This window comes from Magnolia sinica, chromosome 1 (genome assembly GCF_029962835.1).
Source record: "Magnolia sinica isolate HGM2019 chromosome 1, MsV1, whole genome shotgun sequence".
NCBI classification, from domain to species: domain Eukaryota; kingdom Viridiplantae; phylum Streptophyta; class Magnoliopsida; order Magnoliales; family Magnoliaceae; genus Magnolia; species Magnolia sinica.
Genome location: NC_080573.1, coordinates 100,963,214 through 100,984,464, shown reverse-complemented (window position 1 = coordinate 100,984,464; position 21,251 = coordinate 100,963,214). Strand labels below are relative to the sequence as shown.

At 39.4% G+C, this 21,251-nt stretch overlaps 1 protein-coding gene across 3 annotated transcripts in view; it reads left to right on the top strand.

The window, feature by feature from the left end:
• The first annotated feature begins 3,723 nt into the window (after positions 1 to 3,723).
• The window catches only part of LOC131252555 (pentatricopeptide repeat-containing protein At2g33680), a 30,173-nt gene continuing 12,645 nt past the window's right edge, over positions 3,724 to 21,251 (top strand). Inside the window, exons 1-2 of one of the 3 annotated variants that reach the window (XM_058253153.1) lie at positions 3,724 to 6,138; positions 14,553 to 14,772. In XM_058253153.1, coding sequence (XP_058109136.1) covers positions 3,997 to 6,132 — 2,136 coding nt within the window. In that variant the 5' untranslated portion in view covers positions 3,724 to 3,996 and the 3' untranslated portion in view covers positions 6,133 to 6,138; positions 14,553 to 14,772. Of the gene's footprint in view, positions 6,139 to 14,552; positions 14,773 to 15,195; positions 15,996 to 21,251 lie in introns of those variants that run through there. The other 2 variants (XM_058253159.1, XR_009174537.1) reach the window with 2 other exon arrangements.

Below are 21,251 nucleotides of genomic sequence, written 5' to 3'. Positions count from 1 at the left end.
TGAGTCGAGCGGGCCACAATCGGTCGAGCAACCCCCACGACTGGTCGAGCAACCCAGAGAAAAATTATAAATTTAAGACATCCAATTACAACATGTATAACATTTGCAATGAGAAATGATTGAAAGTCCTCTCATTGCACCAAAGTTATGGAAATAGGGTGACTTTGGAAATGAATTCCACAAGTTGCATCTTTTCTCATGTTTGGATGCTTGGTGCCAACTAGAAAAGTTTCTCTCAATGGAAAGCGTTTACTTGAGTGAAAAAACAAAACAAAATAAAAAATCACAGCCTTTTTTTGTTTATTTATAAAGATTATTTGTTATTTCCATGACAAGACTTTCTCACTAATGCTTTTTTTCGATGGTATCAATATAAATTCTCTTTCCTCCTTTTCAATCCAAACACAACTCATAATTCCATGGAACCACAGTCCATCTAAACATGATAAAGATGATCTTTTTCTAAGAAAAGCTTGCTTTCCATCCATCTACAGTTCAAACATCCAAATGACCCCGAGAGAAAAACCTTGATACTCAAGCAGAATGTGATGCATGACATGCAAGCATTCAGGAATACTGTGGCTGCAACTCACATTAAGTCATCTATTTTAATGGATTGATGTCTGAACTAGCTTGTTAGTGGATGTCCAATGGCTAGTCAACAAAGAAAAAATAATCAATGATTTCCGATTCAACAATAAAAGCATATAAATGGAGGTAAATGAAATTCATTTCACATTTACTCCTATTTCAAGTGTAAATGACTTCCTCAATTGTGTTTGGATGGGAGTAAATGAAATGCATTGCCAAACAATTTGTTTGGAAGGGAGTAAATGGGAGGAATTGGAATGCATTGGAAATTTTAAAATATATTCACGAGGAACACGTGACATATCAAATTAGCTTTATTGTCCCAAATTAGTATACATATGTGATATTTGATAAAATGATTGTAATAAACCCATTGAAATATATACTTCAGCTAAAAATGAGGAAATTTTGAGTCTTGGGTGGGCCACAAATGTAAGGATCACGAACGAGCAACTTGCCAATGTTTTTTAACCATCTATTTAAATTGCCAACATTTGGACAGTTTGGATCATTTTATTAGTGTGATTTGGTAATGTAGTTGATAATTCAATTGTTTTGGAGTATAATTAGCATGCCACGTGTATGTTGGACATGTGCATAGTGACACTTTTGTTTACTCATGCGACTTTCCATGGGAACCTAAAACAGGATTTCACCCTACTCCCAAATCTCTCTTGTTCCTGGGATTTCAAATCAGCCCCATTTACTTCCAATTCTATTTAACCTTCTTTTGCTCCCATCTAAACACATCTCTTACCCCATATACTCCCAATTCCTCCAAACTCCCCCCATCTACTCCCATCTAAAAGACCCCTTCGTAGTTTAAGATCATCCGATTAGTGTGAATTTAAGCTGGTGACCTACTTACAGCTGAAATAAATTCTAGAAAATTTATAATTTGATTAATGAATGATTAAAAATGAATTTACAACCCTTTAAATAGGGATACCAAGCCTTGGAAGAAATTTCAGAATTAAACTACAACTAAAACTCCCTACAATTCGTGACTTACTATAAATAATAAATTTACTATTTATCGTAAGTGTCCCATGTGGCTTAACCATGTTATTCTCCTAATTTTTCTATACACTTTTCATATTGGACACAACTCCTAAAGTCCAACGGATGAAGAGTTCTAATCAAATCAAAACATACTACAAATAGTAGAAATGGAAATAAACATGAAATTCGACTGTCGATATGATGGAATCTCTCAAATTCGGTGTGGGTAAACCAGAATAGCCGAGTTGGTTGGCTAAAGTAGCTCGTCCTACCCCAAAATCATATATGGTACGTTGAGTAACTCATTCCAATTTCCAAAATATGCTTGTTTTAAGCTTCTGACGGTCTTGATGACTTCTGGCTTCTATCGGGCCTTCTTTGGTCCATCTTGAACATGAAAGTGTCCATGACCCGCTCTAAATAAGTTTCTAAGTTATTTATATGTCATGTATACAATTACCAATTCCTCTAGCATCAACCAACACACTCTAAAAAAGTATCAAATAACTCTAATTTGCACACGGCTCATCAAAGTCGTGCATGCTTTTTCTCCGGTAATTTAAAGATGATTGGTATGATACAACAACAATTTTAAAATTCAAAATTGAGAATATGTTCTTTCCAATTATACATAATTGTAATTAGGAAATTTTTGCATGCCAAACGGATCTTAAGATTGCTTCCCGTCCTTTGTAGTTGGTGGGGGAACTTAAGCATGCAGCCAATCTCAATAAGCATTTGGCATGCACAACATTTCAAGTTAGGAAAGAAAATAAAGTGGCAAATTTTCTTCAAGGGATGCACTATACATTGATCATACATTTTTCTAGCATGATAAATGTACACTGCGAATTTCCTATTCATTGATCAAATGGATATGGTCATTTTATTATATGATTTTTAGGAGGGATGGGCCATCGAAGTGGGACCCACATGATTTACACTAATCGAGTTTTTTCTGGTATAACAATATGGATCGTCCATTTCATATTTGCACAGGATGGATGGTTTGCATCACTGATAAGATCTTTTCTAGTATGATCAGTATGGATATATTTTCATTGTGGGTGATTTTCTATGGGTATCTTAACAAGGTGACTTTTGAGGGGCATTTCCGTGGCATTTGTGTGTTTGAACTCATCTGAGTCGACTGGGTTTCAGTACCTTCTGTATTTGAACTCATCCGAGTTGACTCAGTTTAAGTACCACCTAGGTCTTTTTTTTTTTTTTTTTATGTTAACTCATTAGTCCGCTCCACTGTCAGTTCACACTTCACTGTTAGCCACCCCTACTAGGGATTGATACCAAGACCTCAGTGTTGAAACGAGGCATCTTTCACTCAGTCTACCACTTGAGCTATGGATCAGGGTGTTACCTAGTCTGTTTTGATGCACAGTGAGGTCCACAAGATGAATGGCTTGGATATTTCACCTGTGTGCCACGTAATATATGGTGGCGTGTGAATTAGTTGACACGTGGGGGCTTAGCAAAGGCCAGTGTACTAGATTTATGTTTTTTTACTCTAGCAGACAGTGATGGTTGATAGTCCAGGATTCTGAAGTCTACATGCAGCATATATCAGCTCAAACCAAATTCCGGGGCCCACTGGAGAAGCTGACCATAATTTGGTTATACCGATCTAACCTCTGATCAATGGACACTGTTATTTGAATTTTAGCCGTTGATTTTGATTTATTTATTTTTCTAATTGATTTAGAGAAATGCTCCAGTGTTCTCTGAGCACTATAAGTTATAGTGCTCCTAGTTGCATAGGGACACTTAGACGATTCAATCTACTGATCTAGGCCGTCCAATGGGGCCAACACAGGTTTCATAGGATACTATGCATATATCCCACCAATCTGACCATCCTAACAATATGATCATTAATCTTTAATAAGGATGGTCACTATCATGTACACGAAAACAGGTCCAATCAACAATCTGATCAATTCAGTAGGTGGGAACCATCATAGATTGCTTATAATACTTAGAGAGTCACTTTTTTTAGGCAATCCTAACCTCTCCTTACATGGCTCAGAAAAAGTACGGCTAAAACAATGACAGATCAGAGAAGGATTGGCTCATCTGATCAGTGTGATATTTACATGTGAACCCATCAAAGCTGCTCTAGAATTAACAGACAGTTCAGATGGATCGGACTGTCCAAGTGGCCAGATGCAGCTAAGATCACTCGCACTTATACTGCTCCGAGAGAAATGGGGCATTACTTTAAATTAAATATCCACTTTTGGTTTTTATCCATCCAAATAGTGGTCCATGATTGGACAGTTTAACTTGTGTCATCCTTGGTGCTGTGTATCAACCATCACACACTATCAGACTATAAAACCTTTCTTTTAAATTTGTAATTTCCCTCCAAGAGCTGAGCTAACGGAGGGGATGACCAGCTCTCTTTCCCGCTTATGCTTCAACCTCCTCTTACAATACACAGAGAAGAAAAACCTCCCAAAAGGAAAATCAGTCCATGCACATATCATCAAAACCGGCTTTCAATCAAACACTTTCCTTGCCAACAGCGTCCTCAACATGTACGCCAGATGCGGCCGTCTTGATGAAGCCGCCCTCCAATTCCAAGTTATGGAATGCCACGATGTTGTCTCCTGGAACTGCCTCATCAATGCTAACTCTCACAACCCCTCCATCCAATCATCCTCTCTAGTCCTTGAACTCTTCCGAACCATGTGGGCTGAATGCGTCCCCCCAAACCCTTTCACCTTTGCTGGTGTTTTCACTGCCTCTGCTCGTTTTCCTGAGGCTCTCAATGGTATGCAGGCTCATGCCGTAGCTGTCAAGACCGACAATTATAGAGATGTCTTCGTTGGGAGCTCGCTCCTTAACATGTATTGTAAATTGGGTCTCGTCTCGGATGCACGGCAGGTGTTTGATAGAATGCCTGAGAGGAATTCTGTTTCTTGGGCTGCTATGATTTCTGGGTATTCTATGGAAAGACGTGGGGTTGATGCTTTTGAGCTTTTCAAATTGATGAGAGAGGAGGAGGGCACTGGGGTGAATGAGTTTGTGTTTACTAGTACTCTCAGTGCTTTCACAGCTCCTGAGTTTTTTGAAAGCGGGAAGCAGATACACGGCCTTGCAGTTAAAACTGGGTTGTTGTGTTTTGTGGCTGTGGTGAACTCAATTGTTACTATGTATGCGAAATGTGGGTGCTTGGATGGTGCGCTTCGGATGTTTGAATGTTCGAGTGATAAGAATGCAATTACATGGTCGGCGATTATTACTGGGTATGCGCAGAATGATGATTCCACTGAGGCTTTGAGGTTGTTTCTGGAGATGCATTCTGCGGGGATTAGGCCTAGCGAATTTACTTTTGTCGGGATATTAAATGCTTGTAGCAATTTGACAGCTCTCAATGAAGGGAAACAAGTTCATGCCTATCTATTGAAGTTCGGATATGGATTTCAAATATTTATTAGGAGCTCGTTAGTTGACATGTATGCAAAATGTAGAAGCATTGACGATGCACATAAAGAGTTTGATCAGCTTCAAGAGCCTGATGTTGTGCTATGGTCATCGATGATTAGCGGCTATGTGCAGAACGGAGAGAATGAAAAGGCTCTTAGCTTGTATTGTAGAATGGAGATGGAAGGTATCTTGCCTAATGATCTGACCATGGCTAGTGTTCTTAGAGCTTGTTCTAATCTCGCAGCTTTGGAACAAGGGAAGCAAATCCATGCGCGTACAATCAAGTATGGGCTTGGTTTGGAAGTTCCAATTGGGAGTGCCCTATCGACCATGTATGCAAAGTGTGGGAACCTTGAAGATGGAAGCTTTGTCTTTAGACGGATGCCTGATAGGGACATTGTTTCATGGAATTCAATGATATCTGGGCTTTCTCAGAATGGGCATGGTAGTGAAGCCTTAAAAATCTTTGATGAGATGCGTTTAGAGGGAACAAAGCCAGACCATGTCACATTTGTCAACCTCCTCTCTGCTTGTAGTCACATGGGCTTGGTTGACAGAGGCTGGTCTTACTTCAATTCCATGTGCAATGAGTATGGTATTGTTCCCAGACTTGATCACTATGCTTGCATGGTCGATATTCTTAGTCGAGCTGGGATGCTTGACAAAGCCAAAGAGTTCATCGAATCAGTTCCCATTGATCATGGAATGTGTCTATGGCGTATTTTGTTGAGTGCCTGTCGAAATTATTGTAAATTTGATATAGGAGCATATGCTGGAGAGAGACTAATGGAGTTGGGATCTGAAGAGTCATCTGCTTACGTGTTGTTATCGAATATCTACACTGCCTTGGGCCGGTGGGAAGACGTAGAACGGGTGATGAAAACGATGAGACTTCGAGGGGTGAGCAAGGAACCGGGGTGTAGTTGGATTGAGCTTAAGAGTAGAGTACATGTGTTTGTTGTAGGGGACCAGTTACATCCACAGTTCACAGAAATATATACAGAGGTGAGGAGGCTAACCAGGCACATGAGGGATGAAGGTTATCGGCCTTCTTCTGTAACATATCATCGCAATTCTTTTTCCAGATTGGGATAGAGAGAGGTAATGCTTGGCATCCTTCATATGTGATTCTTCTGTTAGGCTGCGATAAAATTACTACTAGCAACCATGCTATGATATAATGGCAATATGAATGATTATTAGATTACTTTTCCACCCAGACTCTTCCTCTTTTCGCAATCAATCCTCAAAACCCATTAGCTGCACAACACTTTGTAGCTAATATCTTTTTATTAGTAACTGATTAGCTTTATCAATAAAAGATAAAATAAACCATTATACAAGAGGGAGTAAATTCCCTATACAAATACCAGACCAAGATGAAAACAAGAATTCGAGATAATCAAAATAGTAGATTGAATTGGAAAGAGGAGTTATTGCAGTTATCTTCCTTTCAGTCTTTGTGTGAGAAACACTATATTTTGCTTGTTATATCCTAAATAGAGTGCCTACAACAAAATTTAAAATAATCCCATATGAATTATAGAAGGATAGAAAACCAAATGTTAGTTATTTTAGTCATTGGGGCTGTTTTGCCCATGTTAGGCTTTCTGATCCCAAGAGACCTAAGTTAGGATCTAGAACTTACAGGTGTGTATTTGTAGAGTATGCATCTTATAGTAAAGCCTATAAATTCCTAAATATCAGTGAAAATATCATTATTGAATTTAAAGATGCGGAATTTCATGAAAATACATTTCCTTATAAATTAAAGAATAATGGGGGTCAATCCAGTGGGGGTTCCTCTATTAAAATAAATGAACCTTCTAGCTCTCAAACTATAGACGTAGGAGAATCTGAGTTTGAACCAAAGATTAGGAATAAACTGCCTAAAATAGCTAAGGATTATGATCCTGATTTTCATGTGTTTTTAGCTCAACTAGAAGGTGACCCAGTGACATTAGAAGATGCTTTATCCTCGCATGATGTTATTGAAAAAAGCAGTCATTGATGAGATAGATTCTAGTAAGACTAATAACACCTGAAAATTACTGGACCTACCTCCTAGGGAAAAAACCTTAGGATGCAAATGGATATCCAAAAGAAAATGTAGAGCAAAAGATTCTATTAAAAAAATATAAGGCTAGGTTGATGGCCAAGGGATTTAAGCAAAGGGAAGGGGTTGACCACTTTGATCCATATTCCCTTGTATCTAAGAGGGCATCCATTCATATTTTGATTGCCATATCTTCTATTAATAATCTTCTAATTCACCAAATAGACATTAAGACCGTCTTCTTAAATGGTGAATTGGAAGATGAAATATATAGCGAGCAACCTAAAGTTTTGTTGTATCTAGACAAGAAAACAAAGTGTGTAAACTTTTAAAGTCTTTATATACACTTAAACAAGTTCCTAGATAATGGCATAAAAAATTCGATCATGTGATGATGTCTAATGGGTTTATGTACAATGAGGGTGAAAGATGCCTTTATTCAAAGGTGTCTGGCAACTCTGGTGTTAATGTTATGGTGTGCCTATTCGTGGACGATCTTTCGATCTTTGGTACAAGACTAGAGAATATTCATGAAACTAGTCTTTTTATCTTCTCATTTTGACATGAAAGACCTTAGTGAAGATAATGTCATTTTAAGGATTAAGATTAGTCAGAATAAATCTAGTATAATCTTAACCCAATCCCATTATGTATAGAAGGTTTTAAGAAAATATAATCATTTCGATTGTGAACCAGTTTGTACTCCTTTTGACCCTAACATAAAACTAAAAAGAAATAGTGGTAAAGAAGTATCTCGGATTGTATATGCCAGTGTCATTGGTAGTCTGGCATATGCTATAAATTGCACTATACTAGACATAGCCTTTGCAGTGAGTAAACTAAGTAGATATTCTAGTTATTCGAGTTACAGGCATTGTAATGCTATATACAAGGTCTTTAGGTATCTTAAAAGGACCTGGGATCTTGGTATTCAATACGAAAGATACATAATTGTTATTGAAGGATATATTGATGTAGGTTGGAATTAAGGTGTAGATGATTCCAAATCTAATAGTGGCTATATCTTTACCTTGGTAGGCGGAGTTGTCTGTTAGAAATCTAAAAAACAAACTTGTATTGCTCATTCCACTATGGAATTTGAAATGGTGGCTTTGGTAGCAACAATGAAGAGGCAGAATGGATTAAAACATTAGTAATTAATATACCTTTTTGGGTGAAATCGATACCTCTCATATCCATTCATTGTGATAGCATGGCTATTATAGGAAGAGCTAATAATAAGTGCTATAATGAGAAATCCAGACAAATCTGTCTGAAGCATGGTTGTGTGAGACAACTACTGAAAAATGGTGTAATAACTCTATATCTCATTAGATTCAATGGCAACATAGCGGATCCCTTAATCAAAGGCTTAGTTAGGGAGAAAGTTTGGGAAACATCGAAGAAGATGGGACTTGAGCTAATAGAAAAATGAATAAGTGGTAATAGAAAAATGAATAAGTGGAAATATTAACCCAACCTAAGGACTGGAGATATCAAGAATTAGGTTCAATGGGAAAAACATGTTTTTATGTGATTCTTGGTAGAAATGCATTACATGAATTTTGAAGAAAAATTTATTTCTCTAATCCCCTCTCTATGATGTAAGCAATGCAAATCTCTGTAACGAAAATGTTGGGTATATCCCTTAATAAGCGCTCATGAATTTAGGATATTGCACATCGCCGTAACGTGCAGCTCTGAGCACTTTATATACTTCTAAAACTACTATGTGCCTTGTGTTCTAAAACTACTGTGTGCCTTGTGTGCGGTCTACATTAAAAGAAATTTAGTTCAAGATTAAATTCACCAATTTCTTGTAACACAAGCACATTTTTATCAAGTGAGGTTCAAGACTATGTCACTGTCATTTATGCACAGTACCTCTTTGCAATGCCCAACTTTTTTTTTTTCTTGTTATTTTGAAATAAGTGGGGTATTGTTGTAGGTATTTCAAAATTACAAGAAAATTTTTTTTTCAAAGGAGGAAAACTTGTGTTTCTTTTCATGTTTTCATAGGCAAAACTTTGTCCCACATCGGATGGAAAACTGGAGAAAAACGTGTTTATAAAGTATCCTTCTCATAAGACTCTTGTGTAGTATGCTATACTATGCCCAAGCCCATATGCACGCGCAAGCCTAAAAACCTTTAACCGGGCATGTCCGCATGTGCATACCTCTGTGTACTCGCGCTAGCGCGTGCATGCGGGGGGATGGGGGAGTCTTTAGTTGCTTGGAACATCACTCCGTTGGAACCCACCATGGGATAAAATTGTGTCCAAGAATTGATGGAAGAAGCAAGAAAGGGTGTTTTGGCCGGTCTAAAGGGCATCAAAGAAAATAAAAGTAACAAAAATGATGTGTTCATGCCACGTGGAGGGAGGATAAACTGGTGATGATGGGTATGAGATTGGTAATGGCGGACCTATTACTATACCTAGTAGTTAGAAAGGGTGTTTTGGCCGGTCTAAAGGGCATCAAAGAAAATAAAAGTAAAAAAAATGATGTGTTCATGCCACGTGGAGGGAGGATAAACTGGTGATGATGGGTATGAGATTGGTAATGGTGGACCTATTACTATACCTAGTAGTTCAACCAGTAAGAGCAAGGGGTTATATGGATCAGTTTTTCATTAGTGAATAATGACAAACAATATTGAATTGAAGGTGGAACAAGGAAGAGAGAAATGTAGGATAATTGGCAGATTCTTTTATGAGAATCCCCCTCATTTATCTTTTGCAATAGCCCATACTTTTGGGCTACGTGGCAAACTATTAGAAAATTCGGTCTAGGTCTTAAGCCAACATCAATGCATGAGATGAAAACGTTGATACTTAAGGAATAAGTTGATAATATAACTAACATTATGATGAAAGTATAAAAGGAATGATGGAAAGTGTATGTTTGCACATTTTTTCTTTTTAGATAGTTGGACAAATGGAAAAGTAGATGCTTGATTAACTTCCTTTAAATTGTCCTACAAGTCGTGTTCGATACAAGTTCCGCTAGTCAAGGATACGAAAACATATCAATATCGCCGTTAATCGAAAATGCAGGAAAAACATGGAGAAAATGGTGGGATTTTTTTAGTGAAACTTTAGAAGATTCTAAAATACACATATTTTCATATTTAAGAATAAAAAAATTGCAAAAAGAATGCATATATAATAAGTTTCCAATTAATGAGGGCCTAAAAGCATGTGCTGTTGTAAGAAATTAGTCCAACCATTCCATCAATCCCATCTTATCCATCCAACAATTCATCCAACCATCCAAATATCCATCGATAGTTCAGAATATTGACAATACATGATATTTCGTTGAGAAATCATCGACAGATGGAAAGGAAACAAAAGACTGTGGTCTCAATATCGCCCATGTTGCGATAATAATAATATCGTGATATTATCGTTGATAAATTGAACACTGCATACAACCATGCATCCACATAAAAATTTAAAATAAAATATTGATACATTGGCGATATTATTGAAATATCATTGATACACTGGCGATACATGGAATTTACACAGTTGAAAATATTGGCAATACATTGACGATATTGATACATTGGTGATACAAGTGACACCTGGAATTTACATATAAAAAATATTGGTGATACATCGTCATTATGATTATGGGAAGGAAAGTCAAATTTGGATATTATGGAAGGACATCATGGAGGTTTCACTGTTTCAGTCGTATTTGCTTCAGATCGAATGGTAACTATCATAAGTCCCTCATAACAATTTCCCTCGAAAGGTGATGATTTCAATTGTTTATGCTTGGTGATATCGATACATTGACGATGCTTAGCGATACATTCCCAATGCTTGGAATTTTTTATATTACCAGTGTTATCGCTACCAATGTTATTGATATCACCAAGCTGGAGATATGGATAATATCGGTGATATTTTGATATTCATACAATTACTATAAGAACATTATCCTATTAGTCTATCAATGCCTTGGATTCAATAAAAGATCACAATTTGTTATCCAAGTTATCTTGATGATGTTGTTGAAGAACTAAGTGGAAATGTTTTTTGTGTCATTACATACAATCATCCAAATTATGTGTGTTGGGAAGAAGTTGATGGATGAGATTCAATGCACCGCCCATTGCATAGAGTGATGCTGAAGGATATTGGGAAGACAAAAATTTATTCACAAACACTTGAAAGGGCAAGCGAAATAACAAACTTTGTGCATGAAATTGTTCTTAGCATGATTTGAATTACTTTTGTAGAAATCACCTTATTTATTTTATTTTATTTTATCTATGTGATACTCTTCAAGACTTTCTGAGCACTCCTTTCCTTCTCCCGTCACATTCAAGCACAACTTTATCCTATGGTTGGTTCCAGCCGAGTGATGTTTTAGGTGAGTCAACCTCTTGTTGGTGAATTTTAGAAAGACATGGAATTGTAAAATTTTCAAAATTTTCATATTTTAAATTTAAGCAAAGGATGCCCCTCTATATATTTATTAAATTCCAAGAAGCTATAAGTGAATAAAATAAAATTTTACCTCGGATTTGTGCCATATGATTGATGTAAAAAGTTTGATGTTGATTCTCCCAAGTAAGTCTTTCCCTGATCTGTCCCAAAAATAACAATTGCAAAAACACCTACACAACCTGGCCAGGGCAGGGTTGGCTGGGTGTGCGCTAGAGAGCTGTCAACAGGTGGACTTGCGTAAGTATGGAGGAGAGGGGCACCATCCCCTTCTTTCTCACTTCCTTTTGGTATGCTCCATTCCACAGAAAGTCTGAAAGTATGCCTTATCCATGCACCCAAATTAACCAAATCCCTTCTCTTACTGTGGCTACCATCCTTAACCAATTCCCATGCTGGTCTAAGAGATGGATCATTGGATCTTGGTTATCCAATCTTCCATTAAGTGTGATCAAAACAATTTGACAGTTAAAATTGACCGATTAAACATCTTAAACATTCAAAACATTCTATCCAGCTTAAAGCCCACTTGATGAATGGTCCAAACATCAAGATCAATCCTCTATGAGCATCCCAAATATGGAGCGTGTGGGTGTCTTATACCGCATCCTAGTGCCTGTGCCAACCATATGGCTATGTTATCTACCAATGTAACCTTGTAGGATGAGTTAAAGCCCAAAACACTAGGACCATGAAGTCCCAACATGACCTTGGGTCAAAGGACTTGTCAAAGCTTAGGGCACAATCAAGTAGTAAAAATCACTTTATTATTATTATTATTATTTTTTCTATTTATTTAACACTCTTTAAGACTTTTTGAGCACTCCTTTGCTTCTTCTGTCACATTCAAGCATAACTTTATGCTATGGTGGGTTCTAGCTGAGTGATGTTTTAGTTGAGTCAACTTGGTGAATTTTAGAAAGACATGAAAGCATAAATTTCCAAAATATCCAGATTCTAAATATAAACAAAGGATCGTCGTCTAGATATATCAAATTCTAAAAGGTTGCAAATCAATAAAATAAAAATTTACCTCAGATTTGTGTCGTATGACCAATGTAAAAATCCGATGTTGACTTCTGAAGTAGGAGAATTTCCCCCAATCCATCTTAGAAAGCAGAGAGCGGAAACACCTGCACAACCTAACCAAGGTAAGGCTGCCTAGGTGCACACCAAAGAGCCATCCGCACGTGTGTGCATACATATGGAACGGATTAGGAAGGAGAAGGGCATTGTGTCCACCCCCCCCCCCCTCTCTTGTGTGTCCCAAGGGGTGGGGATGTCTAGGGTTCTCTCTCTCTCTCTCTCTCTCTCTCTCTCTCTCTCTCTCCCTCCCTCCTTGCTTTGAGATATGATATATTTATAATGAGGAGTCGGGTTTCAGAAGGAAACACTAGCATGGTGCTCCTCACCCTTAGGGACTTTGGTATTGCCCCACTACAGTCTCCAAGCCACCTTATCCGTGCACCCAAATTGACCAAATCCCTCCACTTACTGTGGCCACTATCTTTGACCAATTCCCATGCTAGTCTAAGCTACAGATCATTAGATCTTGACCATCGAATCTTCCATTAAGCGTGAACAAAATAGTTTAATGTCTAAAATCAAAGATCAACAGTTAAAATCAATTGGTTAAACATCAAAGAGCTGTCTAGCCTTAAAGACCACTTGATGGATGGTCTAAGCATCAAGACCAGTCCTCTATAAGTAGCCTGGGTACCAAGTGGATCCCTTGTTTTAGTGTGTGGGCTTCTTATACAACATCCTAATGCCTATGCCCAATCATGCTCATGTCACTCGCTCACTAACGTAACCCCATTGGGTGAGTTAAATCCCAAAACACGAGAACTGTGAAGTCCCAACATAACCTTGGGTTAAAGGATTAGTCAAAGCTGGTACATGTTCAAGTCAATCCGGTCCAGGCATGATGAGCCTCCCTAACTAGAGACTCAATGTGATCCTCCGATGCAAGTGTGCCAGCTAGGCCTAGACACAAGAACCTACATTCTGTGAACAATCACACACCCATGTGGGATAGGGCTCGGTCACAGTTAAACCTGATGGTGGAGACCTTCCATCCCAACTCATTGTTGGTTCCCATACACAGGATGACCAATTAAACCTTCCATGGATTGCCCACTCTCGCTACCATGGTCATGGAATTTAGGGTACTGAGATCTATGAAACAAAACTCTCCCTTGACTAATGGCCAATGTGCTCATACTCATCTTTCCCTAGGACAACTGGCAATTAAACCTTTCATGGATTGCCCACTTCCACTACCATGGTCATGGAATTTAAGGTACCAAGATCCATGAAACAAAACTCTCCCTTAACCAGTGGCCATTGTGTCCAAACTCATCTTTCCCTAGAACAACCGGAGGAAACCCTCCCATTTATTTCATCAAAGCCTGCATGCTTAGTTTGTTTCACATAAACAATTGATTGAGGTGAAAGAATATCATTCCACAAATAAAATAACCAAGGTCAAATATAAAACATTGGCTTTACAGTGCGCACAATACTAACACCTCCCACCCACTTTTGTCACAAAATTTTGTAAAAAATGTAGTTTCTACAGGATACTTGAGATTGTGATATATATAATAAGCCACATATTTCCATGCAAAATCTCTTGCTTTAACTTTGGACATTACTTCTTACTAAAAACAAAATCCAAATATAATTAAAACATTTGGATTTCAATACAAATCATCAATCATAATCATCATTGAATCATTATCCAAACTAAATTTGAAAACAAATGTAAGAACAATTTATTAATAAGTCATTGAGCAATGGAACTCTGATTTAATACTGTTTCTCATATTACTTCCCACCACCTGATCAGGTGGGCCACTTGACTCACCACTGCCTGATCAGTGATGATAAGTCATTCACTGAATAACTGGTTTATGTTCTACATTTGGATCAACTTTTCTTTCATTTGTCTAATTCAAGTACCATCAACTAATGTGTTCAAATCTTCCAATGAACAGGACCTATGTAATGTTGTGGCATCTACCACTTCTATCAATACAACCCTTATGGAGTCCTGTGGGGCAAGATTATGTGGGCCACTCTTTCTCAACGGACTTGATCAACTGGACACCTATAGATCCCACAATCTGCACCTTAAAACATTGCTACATCAATGCATAGGTCGGGATCTGCCACGATCCTCCTAGGTAACAAGCCTGTGATCCTATACATATGCATTGACACAGAACTGAGAAGTCCAGAACATGCCGGTCCCTAGAACTTCTCAGATTGTTTCCTTGAGGAATGGATAAAACCTGATCACCATCCATAACACTCCAGCACCAATCAACGGAATAGATGTGATCTTGTTCCTTGACAAACCCATGACCATATGGTATGTCCAGGATGGGAATTGGAGTAGGGAGCAAGCAGATGAGAGGAATGACAATCTTTTACTCCCTTTCATTTCATCAAATGGGACTGGCATGTGGGAGTGTCCAGATCTCTATCCAGTCTTTAAGGAGGGGAGATGTGGCTTGCATGCTTCAGTGCATGGGAAGGGGGTTGAACAGTTTTTGAAGGTCAGCTTGGACAATAACAAGTTAGTATTACACCGTTGCTCAATATATGCCACACTTGCTAGGCATGACCCCAGCTGATGATTCTACAGGATGAGGTGTTACTGTGGGAAAATTATGCTTTGAAGACATTTTTTTTTTTTAGGTGTGAGGAAGAATAGGGGGATTTTATGGGATTGGACCAACGAGTCAGATAGCATGAATGATGATGTTACCTGCAGATGGTGGGCTGGTGTCCAGGTATGAGATTTTGAGAGATTTAGATTTCTTTTAAAAGGAGAATCCGGTGTATAAGCTAGATAATCATTGTTCAGGGTATGAATGCTCATCTACTGACCAGGGGTTTAACAAATGGGCCAGACTAGCTCTGCCACAATTTTCTTTTCGTTGGGTTTGGGTGAGCCGTTGATTGAGCCTGGTCATGAATGTCAGGCCTCATAACCAAGTGTGTGTAAAGGCCTACAGGACAGCCTGGCCCAGACCCCTTCATGTTTAACATTATCAGTCTGCACTCTAGGCTAGAGGGCCAGGCCAGGCTTGGGACTGAATCCGTAGCTTGCTGGCTGGGCCGAACCTGGGTCCTGGTATTTAACTAATGGGTAGGGCCTGACCCGGCCCATTTACACCTCTAGTGCTGACTGTTCAATGGACTTTTTGGCTGTGTACTATCTTGAGATCCTTTCAGTAATGGACAGTGGATGATGGACAATGTATCGAACGATGGTGCATACTTATATGCCTGATCGTTTTTCCTTTTGAAACTTTTAGCAAATTTCAGGCTTATGGCGTGGTGAATTGTCTTGTTTCTTTTCTGCTTTGCCGGCAATTTCATGGAGCTTAAGAAAGGTTGTGTTCAAGTTAAAAGGAATAACAGCTTCACAGGTCAGTTTCTCAAAGTCTCATCCTCTAAATGACAATGGGTCACTCATGCGTGAAGAGGCGTCCCACCATTGTCTATTCATGGCCAGATGATTGGATGGTCATCAGTCTGATACATACATGGATGATCCAGTGTATTTTATACACAATCACTGGATCATTAGTCTCTCTTTCTTTCTTCTTCTTCTTTTTTTATTTTTTCATTTGGTGGTTCTTGTAATTTGAAGGTTTTTGGTCATTCTATTTTGAGAAATGCTAATATGGTGTGCACTTCATGGAAGTCCCTTGCAGTCCCCACCATAGACATGGCAAATGCCTATGGTGATCTGGGCTGCTTATCTGGTTGGTCACCACATTGATTGGCCATAGCCCGATACTGCCCTGATTGGATGAATTCTGTCTGATCTCTGTTCATTTTGTCGTTGAATTAGGCCTAAAACTTGGATTTGGTCAAACTTGAACCCAATGACCCAACCTGAGTTCGGGTCAGGTTGTCAAGGTCCTCGACTTGGGTTCAGGTTGTCAGGGTCCTTGAGCTGGGTTCAGGTTAGAAAATGAGAACCCGATTTGTATTTGGGTTAGGTTTGGGTTGAACAAATTCGGGTTGGGAATGATCACATGTATTTGGTCATGTTGGGTTGTATAGGTGACTTCAAGTTGGGTTAGGGTGGGGCACCTCAGGTTAGGTTGGGTTGCAGTTGGGTCCTCTTGAGGTCATGTTGGGCCCGGGTTTGACCCTCAACCTGAACCAACCTGCCTGAGTTGCACTCCTATGTTGAATGTTGGCTGTTGTTCTATTTTAGTTCAATCTTTTTAGCCATCCATCGGCAAGCAACTGATCAGATGACTAGCATAGTCCAATCACTTAAGATTCTTGTGCTATTTGACCATTGTTGTGATAGCTTAGGAAATCAACAGTCCTGATCACAGTTACCACATGTAATGTGGAGATGTTTTATGAAGCATACATCGTAGCATAGAGTGCGTTCTTCTTAGACTAAATGTGAGTTTTGGTTGTTGGTCTTGGCTTCCAACTACTTGGACGAAACACAACTATCTTCATGTTGTTCTCATGTGTTCTGACCAAGGTGACCTTGTTTAACGTACGTACTGTCTGTGCGGGTCTACAAATACATTATGCAACTCCTATGTGCGTGTGGGTCTTTACATACATCACGCATCTATGTTTCTTGTATGCATGTTTTGTGCATGTGGATCTCTGCATTCATATTCTAATGCAATTTATATGTTTATGTACATAGACACGTAGGTCCATGTGCATGTGATTTGATTGTGTGCACATGTTTATTTGCAAATATGTATAAGTATTCTACATAAATTAATGCAAATGCACATTGGGTGTATTTAGTCTTAAGGGCCTATCTGGACTGGGGGCTGAGCCAAGTAATTTGGATGGAACCCTATCCCAATTATTTGGACAAGTGATGATACAATTTGGATAACATGACCCAGATCATTCCTGTAAAAGTTTGTATAACGGAAGCACATTAGGGTGTTGTAGCATAAAAAATCATCAAGAAAAGATGAAGATTAGAAATCAAATATTAAGTGAAGAAAGGAGAAAGAACTAAGAAAACTTGTTTGGCAGTTGCGTGGGTCGCTCAACAAGTAATGGTTGCGCAGGCCGCGCAACCAGTTGAAGCACTTGCGCGAGTGGTGTAAACAGTTTAACATGTGAAAAACAGATTTTATTCTTATGCAGGTCGCGCAACTGAGTGTACTATTGTGCGGACCGTGCAACCAGCTTCTCTGTTGCGCGGGCAACGCAATCAAGAGCAGAAAGTGATCAAGATAAATGGTCAGATCTGATGCAAAGTGGGCTCCATGGCACAAAGATCGAGGGTTGGCATGTGTGGGGGCCTATAAATACCCCACTCCCCCTCTTATTTGGGAGAGAGAGATTTTGGAAGAAGAGTAGAGCTCTAAAAGAAGACTAAAGGTGAGCAAAAGAAGGGGTCAGTTGCGCGAGCCGCGCAACCCACTCATCAGTTGCGCTGACCGTGCAACTGACAAACCGGTTGCGCGGGTTGCGCAACTAGGTCATTATGTGGCCAGTGCTAAATAGGGGTTGAAATGCTGCCGGAGTTGCTGAAAGCATTCAAGTTCGATCTTCATTACTTCAGGCTCTCTCCTTGGCACGAAGGACAAGCTCTAAAGAGAGATTGGTTGATCCATTCAACATTCCTCCTAAGTCCTAGGAGATAACTGAAGCAACTGTTGAAATGCTACTGAATTCAAGATTTAACATATAAGCTTTGTTAATTACAATTTGTTTATTTCAAATAATCTATCTTGGAATTAAGGGATATTGAAGGGATATAGATGAACTTAGTACTAATAAAATATGATGATCGTTCTAAATACTTTTTCTCTGTTATACTTAAATAAGATAATCTCCCAAATCAAATACATTTGTTTCTTGTTCAAAACAAAATGACGACTCTACTGGGAAATTTTATCTTATTTAACATTAACATTGAGATAGTTAAGAACTTTCATCATAGTTTGACGTCTCTCTGACTCCAAAATGACGACTCTGCTGGGGAATTTTAACTTATTTAACATTAACATTGAGATAGTTAAGAACTTTCATTATAGTTTGGCGTCTTTCTGATGCCAAAATGGCGACTCTCAATGGGAACATTCTCTCCTTCATCTCTAAGATAGATTATTTGAATCTTCAAACACTAACTATAGTTGTATTTTATGATTAAAGGTTTCCAAATTCAACCACAAGTTACAATCAATGGCAATTTCTGCGAGAAAAGTGAGCCTCTGTTTCACTCCGACCGGGTTCATGATAAAATACGTGCCGAACTAACCCTCGAAATGCACGACTCGACTTCTTACAAGCAAGAACAGCCTGACTCGAGCGATAGCTGGAGTTGTATCTGCTTCACCTCAGCTGCTGGAAGGAGATAAGGGCTGGACTGTCGTGATGTCTCGCAGGACGAGAGTACGAAATGTAAAGAGTCTTCGAATGAATTTGTCTTCACCAAGAGTTAAAGGGCCTGTAACGCGCAATGTAGTTAAAAGAAATCCTGAACTCACTCCCCCTGCAATCTATCATGAGCGAGTAGTTTCGCAGTTAACATCGCGCGACTTTCCGGCTTTGATCACCCCAAGGGTCAGATGGACGAGAGAACAGAAAGGTAAACATTAATGGCAGGTTCACCCGTATCCGTATCACCCCAAACAGGCTCACAAATGACCGTATCGCCTCAATCGATTAATAGCATCGGAAGGATAGAGAAGTCAAATGAGACTCCATCCTCTCCTCTCTTCGTAAGCTCTATTACGTCGACATACTCTTGCCCCACTCCGACTACAGCTTTGCCAAAAAGTGGAGAAGCTGCAGTGTGTATGGCTGGGACAAACCAGGAAAATAGGCCGTCTACAGAAGATCGCATCGATGAGATGGCAGAAGCACAAAGAACATTAATGGAAGAATGCAGACACCTCCGAGAGGCCTTAGCAACCCTTGCGCATAATGTAGCTCAGATAGCGGTTCCCCCGATGATGGGTACAATGAACGGACAAGAAAATCAGCCTGAAGGCTCTCAACCACAAGGAGTAGGATCAAGATGGTCTATTCCAGCCGTGAGAACCGTAACGCAAGACGACGTAAGACAAGTCGTCGAAGAAGCTGTCAGAATAGAGAGAGAGCGCGAAAATACTAACCGTTTCAAGGACCGGACACCGTATCCAAGGGAGGTAGAAGATGTTCCGTTTTCAGCCAACTTCAAGCATCTGGATTTTTAAAAGTTTAATAGGGAAGGATCGTCAGAAGAACACTTGATGCACTTCATTAGCATGAGAAATTTTTCTACGATACCACAGTATTGCTTAAGATTGTTCGGGTCGTCACTGACACACAACGCATTCCGATGGTATTCCATCCTGACTCTAGGGTCGATACATACTTGGGAACAAATGCAAGACGCCTTTATGTCAAACTTTTTCTCTTCAGAGCGTGATGTTAGTATTACGGAATTGGCTTCCGTGCAGCAGAGAGGAGAACCGGTAGAAAAGTTTATAGACAGATGGAAGACATTGGGAGCCTCGTGTAGGCAACTACTAGAAGAAATGGAACAAGTCAAAATGTGTCTGAATTCTATGGAAACGGGAATTGCGTTTGGGCTCACCAATGTCGATGTAAGAACTTTCCGTGACCTGGCCACCAAGGCTCATGCTTTGGAATTGATGACTTGTAAGATCCCAGCATTTCACCATGAAACAACTAGGAGAGTGCCCAGCAGGATGGCCGTAAATATCGTCAATCGTGACAAACGAAGCAAATGTACAAGGGACTCAAGGGACAAGAGGCCGGAACGAAAAGAAGAATGACACCAATCAAGAAATAAATACAGTGGAAAAAGGCCCAGGATGCTCAACTCTCATGAAGGGTTCGCTTTCGATAAAGAAGATGTCATTCTTATGATGAACCGGCTGTTAAAAGCTGACACAATAGAATTACCAGAACCCAAACGCCCTGAAGATGTGACAAGAACTAAGGAGAGAGATTTTTGCCGCTATCATCGCCTGGTAGGACATCCGATGGAGAATTGTTATACCTTGAAGTGTATAATACAGCGAATGATAGACAGGAGCGAAATAGTAATCAGTGAAGAAAAGGAAAGGGGTACCATGGCAACGGTGAATATGCTCACGATCCGAGAAAAGGCTCAGGATACGAAAGAGAAAGAGGACGGTAACGTAACAAAGAAGGTAGCGGTGATTACACTAAGATCAGGAAAGAAGATAATAAGTCCCGTGAAGCAGAAGGCATGGGTTACAAGAAAAGAAGTCGTTGAAAGGCAGAACGATGATGACGGGAAAGAAAAGAAGAATGAGACGGCAAAGGTGACTTATGATGTAGTAAGTCATTTGAAAGACATACCGGCTTGACTAAGCGTCCACGATGCACTTAAATTGTCAGAAGAATTTCGACAGAGCTTGGTCCAAGCATTGTTCGATCATGATGTCAGAGAGACTTTACTGGCAGAGATGGAACGCGTAGAACACGATGAGCAAGAAAACTGTCTACCGGTCGTTTCCTTTTCCGATGACGATTTGATCTGCGAGGTAAAGCATAACAGACCGCTAATGATAGAAGGCCATATCCGTGGGAAGAAAGTTAAGCGGATTATGATAGATAATGGGTCTGCAGTGAATCTCCTGCCACTCTTGATGTTGAATAAATTGGGTTATCGCCGTTTAGATCTACGCCCTAGTGGA